Consider the following 6,076-nt stretch of genomic DNA (forward strand, 5'->3'; position numbering starts at 1 on the left):
GCCACGGTAATAATGATTAGAAAGTCAAGTTAACTTCCCCTGGGCTAGAACTATAAAAGCAGGCAACCTGTTCTCATCTACCCCTCTTGGTCAAACTTCCTTTTGTTACATGTCAACACATGGTGCCAGTGCCAGTGGAATCCAGCCCTCTTGTCTCATTCAGATTTGCCTCACCTCAGCAGCTCCATTGATGACTGCCCAAATGCCAAAGTGGCTCACCTAGCACCCAGGTATATTCCTATTGACATCAGAAGGACAATACCAATTGGTTTCAGTCATACTAATGCACAGTCCTGAAAGCAAAAGATTCCCGCTAAGTAATCCTCTGACACTAGGTGCACTGAGAAAATACTGAAATGGGTTCTGTGAGCAACAGGACCAATAGACTGAGTGGCTGAGCACAGGTTTTAGTGGGAGTTTTTCCCAAGTAAGCACTGTAACATTAGCCACTAGCCTAGATCCATACTTACCCATTTTAAATAAGCAGTCAATGTATATAACCCCCCCCCCCAAAAAAAAAAAAATCAAAAAAAAATCAGTGCTTCTTGTATCTTCCTGAATAAAGTTAGAGGTGCCATTTTTATATCCTATTATAGCACACATACAGTTATACCAAGTTAAACACAACATTAAATTGAGATAGTGTGGACAGAAAATAAATAGGTTTTCCACTTTAACTATGCAGGTATAAACAAACTCAGCAAAATTTGTGGGTGTGAACAAGCCCACATGAGCAGCTAGGTGTTTTCAGTTTGTCAATCTGTTTTTTCTTCAAATTTGTCAAATCATATTCCAGAATTGTATAAATTCAAAACATTGATCTGCAATGATAAAAACTACCAAAATGAAATTCTATATAAGTATATTAAGACACAAAATTCTAATAAATATCTATGATAAACCCAGGTAAGGAAAGAGTGTCTATTATAGGCATCTCAGTTCAGTTTCACCCCTCACACAGTAAAGAGTATTTTGACACCAGTATGACACACCATAAAGGATGTGGGGGGTGGGGAGGAAAAGCTAATTTTCTGGTGCTGAGGATCTTCCCTCTGAAAACCACCATTCTGGGTTATGCAAAAAAAAAAAAAAGAAAAGAAAAGAAAATCACTAGTTACTTAAGAAGCTTTTGTCACAGTAGGCATCTTTTTCTCAGATAAAGGATGAATCTTTTAGTCTTACACTTGATTTAAAAAGGGTTGAATCCAGCTTTTCTTTCTGAGGTGAGTAATCCTTATATCAGAAAGTAAGGAAGTGACTTAACATGACTATCTTACCAACTAAGGGTTTGTGGCATGCAAGCCCTGTATGCTCAGGCTGCCAGTGAACTCAAGATGAGCTTCATATGCAGGACAGTATCTGTGTTTAGCACAACAGGATTACTGGGATGAGCAAAGAGACTCAGATGCATCAGTGTGTAAAGGATCAGGCCCTCAGAGAGCAAGTATTAGCAGGCAGAAAATGGTTTGCCAAAGAATTTGGTGCAATATGTATTCATATAAACAAGAGTCAATATTAAAAACAGCAAACAACAGCAAATTGGACATACAAAGTTAAACTGCTAGCATCATTCCCCTATCCCTTCTCCACATCTTTGCCCCACAGAACTACACAAGTGGTGCTCAAGCTCTCCAGCCCCCAGGGCCAGACGACTGGTACAGGGACAATCTGCAGATCAGACTCTACCCACACGGTCCATCTGTGAGTTAGATCCAGCACAGGAGTGGCTTGTAGGGTTAGTCTGAGGTTGTGATCTCAAATGCTGGCATAACCCCATATGTCAGATCTGACCATGGCCTGACCTCACGCATTGAATCCAGCTGCGAAGTGACAGCAGGCTGGTGCAATCTGGTGTGCAGGACCATGCAGTCTGGACATTGGGGCTCCTGAAGGTTCCAGAAATTTGGCAGCAGGGGAGCTGTGGCGACATTAATTGCCATAGCTCTCAAAGCAATTAATGCTGCTATTGCTCCCTAGATACCAGATTTCTGGGCCCATGGGGAGTCCCACAAGCCAAATGTCATGGCTCTGTAGGCTGAATACAGCTCCTGGGCTGGAGGCTGAGCATCACGAAACTACACAGATAATCTTAATACACAGAGAGATGTTTCTTTTTAAACTTCAGAGGGTTGCATAACAAAACATCAACCTGGAAACCAATAAATAAGGATAGTAGATTCTTGGATGGGCAGGATAGGGGAAGATCTAGTAGGACCAAGTAACCACAGATCTATGAGAAATGAAGAGACAAAATGCAGGAGAAAGGCAGTGTAGCCAAGGGGAAAGAACACTTAACTGGTCTTGAGGAGACTTTGGTGCATGCATCTCTTCTCCTGCTTACATTGTCAATATTACATTCTATTACTCTCTGTGTTGCCATCCTTACCTTACTATAAGAAGTGCCTCATTCAGTTTACTTTTTCTTGCTTGGGAAGGAAGCCAAGTCCAAAAAACACAATCCTTACATCCCTTCCCAAACAACATAAAGTAACCTGAAAGAAGCACATTTTTTAATAATATAAGACTGTCTGCATCCTAAAGAAAGAAAGAAAGAAAGAAAGAAAGAAAGAAAAAGAGCTTGCTTCAAAAATACACAGACTGACTTCAGCAGGCTTCACATCAGCCCCTCATTTTCTAGTTAACTTTATTTTCCCCGTCTCCTGTCCCTAAGCAGGCTGGTTAGAAGAGTCAGAAGCACTTTTACCACCCAAGCTCAGATAAGCACTGCTCCATAGGCTTACCCCAAGAGATTAAACAACCCCTTGCCCCTCCCCAGCCAGTCTGCCACTACAGCTGGCTTGGGAAAACATGAATCACACCATGCACAAATCCAAGAAAGCTGACCTGCAGCAAACATGGTTAAAGGAGGGAGTTGCCCAGAAATTGCCACGTGGAAGTTACTTTGCCATAAAGAAAATTACAACCCAGTATATTTATTTAAAATAGCAAATATTCAGATGCCCAGAGTGGTAACAGTACCATTTATTGCTGTTATATTAAGAGTCAGTAGAAAGAGAATTGTATAGAGGCACTCCCCTGCCTGCTAGCTTTGGGACCTAAAGGAAATGCAATCTAATGAATCAATGTGCATTTGCTAGAATGCGTTGACAATTTGCCTCTTCCTGGATACCTGGGGAGGAAAAGCTCTTGGTGTATTCATAGTCAGTCTCTGCACAGTGCTGCTGGGTATGGCAGCACCCCAGCTAAGACTCCCCACAGAGCAGCGGCCAAGCTCAGGACAGGTCCTTTGCATTAAGTAAACTCCTAGTCTGGCTAATGGCAGGGGCCATCATTGTCCAGTCTTGTTTCCCTGACTTCCTCCACGCTGCATTGTACAGAAGAGTCTCCATGACGAGCAGCCAGGTGGAGTCTGGTGGCCCTGGAAAAGAACCTGTTGGAGCCTGCTCCTGCCATGAACAGAGAGCCTACCCAACTCAGGCAAGGGTAAGGGGCTCCTGCCCGGAGACAGTGTCCTCTGCAGAATCGTGAGAAGAAAACCGAGCTGGAAGGGATCTCAGGAGGTCATCTAGTCCTACCCCATGCTCAAGGCCGGGTCCTCCATGTCTTAAAAAGAGAGATAGTGCCTTTCCTGCTGGCCTCACATGGCAGAAACAAACCTCTCCACACTGCTGGGGTAGGACCCGTGATGCAGGTAGGCCCCATGCCCAGCCAGCTGCCCACCGGCACCGTAGCCATGCGCGGAGTAAGTGGTGGGCGACCCCCTGCCATAGAAGTCCACAACATCATTGCTCAGCGGAGGTGAGGCAGCCGGGGCCCCAAAGAGCTGCCCGCTGCCGTGGGAGTAGGAGCCCTGGTTGACTTGTAGGGGGGCGGCAGGGCCCAGATAGCTGTAGGCCACGGTGCTGGGGCCCCGGGGCAGGGCACAGGCCTGCGCGGGGAAGGCCCCGGCCGCACCGAAGGAGCAGGCGCTGGCAGGGGAAGGGGCCAGCTCGGGGCTGAGGGGCTGGGCGGGCTGCGGGGCCAGCGGGCTGAGGCCGAAGAGGGCGGGCGGCGAGGCGGGGTAGCCGGCGGGCGGCGCGGGCCCGTAGGCCGGCAGCGGGGCGGCGGGGTAGGTGGACAGGTCCCCGCGCTTGAAGCGCTTCCTCCGGCGCAGGAAGCTGCCGCTCTCGAACATGTCCCGGGCGCGGGGGTCCAGCGCCCAGTAGTTGCCCTTGCCCGGGCGGCCCGGCTCGCGGGGGATCTTGACGAAGCAGTCGTTGAGGGTGAGGTTGTGGCGGATGCTGTTCTGCCACTTGCGCGGCCCGTCGCGGTAGAAGGGGAAGCGCTCCGTGATGAAGCGGTAGATGCCGCCCAGCGTGAGGCGCCGCTCCGGGGCGTGCGCTATGGCCATGGCGATGAGCGCGATGTAGCTGTAGGGCGGCTTGCCCCGCTGCACGGGCCGCTTGCGTCGCCGCCCGCTGCGCCCCGCCGCTGCCGCCTCCGCCTCCGCCTCCGCCCCGGCCGCGGGGCCCGGCTCCGCCTTGGCCGGCAGCGGCGCGGGCTCGGCGGGGCTGGCGCGGCGCGGCGGCGGCGGGCTCTCGGCGGTCATGGCCGGGCGGGCGCTCAGGACCCGCGCACCGGGGCGGCAGCAGCAGCCCCCATGGCCGGGCCGCGCCGGCCCCCGCGCTCCCTTTATGCCGCGGCCCCGGCGCACCTGGGCGGGCTCCCCCGCCCCCGCCACACCTGGGGGAGGGCCCGGCCCGGCCCGGCCGGGGGAGGGGGGGCCCTGGGGAAGTGCCCGCCCTCGCTCGCCGCTCGGTTTTTTGACTGCAGAACACCGCCCTGGTGGTGCAAAGAGCGGGGAGGCTTTTACCGCCGGAAAGCTCCGCTTTGTACCGCGCGAGTCCTTTGAAGGGCGCTGGTGCCGTGGGGCAGCCCGTGAAAGGACTGCGAGGCGCAGCGCCCCGCTCGAGAAACACCGCGCTAGACATTGCACCGGGTGCGAGTAAGCACTGGGCTGTGCATGGGCGTTAGCGTCTAGGTAGATCCGGTCTAGCAGCTGTTTCTGTGGTCGTGGGTACAGATGTGCACCTAGAAGCCGGGCGAGAAGGGACTTCCAGAGGTCATCTATTCCGACCCCTGTCTGAGGCAGGATCATCCCTAGCCAAACCATTGCATGCAAACCCATCATCTAAACTCTACATAAGGCTGCCGACCTAACACCCGAACCTGCCACAGGTAAAGCAGGGGAACCACGGCAGCCAACCTCCTGCTGCTATAACATGTTGTCAACGTGTGCCAGATACAAGGACATATATGTATATATATCTCTCTGTCTTTGTATCTGGCACATGTAGATATGCCCATTAATACACACATGAATACGAATTTTATCTATGTGCTTCAAGTATTGGACATTTATATATAGCATTAATTATATGATTTTGTTTTAAGTCTCTAAGCAAACTGATGATATATGTATAGGCGTTTATTAATACCTATGCACAGGTATCACTGCGTGTGACTATGTAGGCATAAGGTTAATTCAGTTAAAATGCTGGGCACAGCACGTGCCTGAGTATCATGTGCACAAAAATATCATATATTCACACATATACACAAGAATGCACATCCCTATGGCCATGCATACCTAAATAGAGGGGTGCATATGTGGTTTTGTTGTTTTAGACACAGTGCGTGCCTCTACACGTATGCTGTAATGTGCAGTAGACTATTTTACTGCTCATTAAAGCATCACGTAAAAAACCCGTGACATTCCACTGATGCTTAGTAAAATAGCCCACTGCACTTTAAGTGTCACTTAAAAAGTATGCAAATAGAGCCTAATGCACATTAATTTCCTAACTCACATTGGAGGTATTAAATTCATTGCACATTAGAAAAGATGCATGAATGCATGTGTAGACATGCTCACTGAGTTGCCTCTATATGTGCTCTTTAATGCAGTTGCCTATTCTGTGCATTAAAGTGTTACATCAAAAAAGCGCTAATATGCTAATGCGCAGTCGAAATAGGGTACTCTGCATTAAGCATCACCAAAAAGTCGTGCCCTTTTGCTACCGCATATTAGGACGCGCTAATGCACCTTTATGTAGTACCTCATACTGGCAGTACT

The 6,076-nt window shown here is 49.8% G+C and overlaps 1 protein-coding gene across 1 annotated transcript; it reads right to left on the reverse strand.

The window, feature by feature from the left end:
- Positions 1-1,572: 1,572 nt before the first annotated feature.
- On the reverse strand, positions 1,573-4,618 carry FOXE1 (forkhead box E1). The gene has a single exon (XM_090037265.1). It carries the CDS (start codon positions 4,547-4,549, stop codon positions 3,599-3,601), a length of 951 nt encoding a protein of 316 aa, XP_089893391.1. The 5' UTR covers positions 4,550-4,618; the 3' UTR covers positions 1,573-3,598.
- Between the last annotated feature and the right edge of the window lie 1,458 nt (positions 4,619-6,076).

The sequence above is a fragment of the Crocodylus siamensis genome, chromosome 3, assembly GCF_052110815.1.
Source record: "Crocodylus siamensis isolate JL-2025a chromosome 3, ASM5211081v1, whole genome shotgun sequence".
In the NCBI taxonomy this organism is placed as follows: domain Eukaryota; kingdom Metazoa; phylum Chordata; order Crocodylia; family Crocodylidae; genus Crocodylus; species Crocodylus siamensis.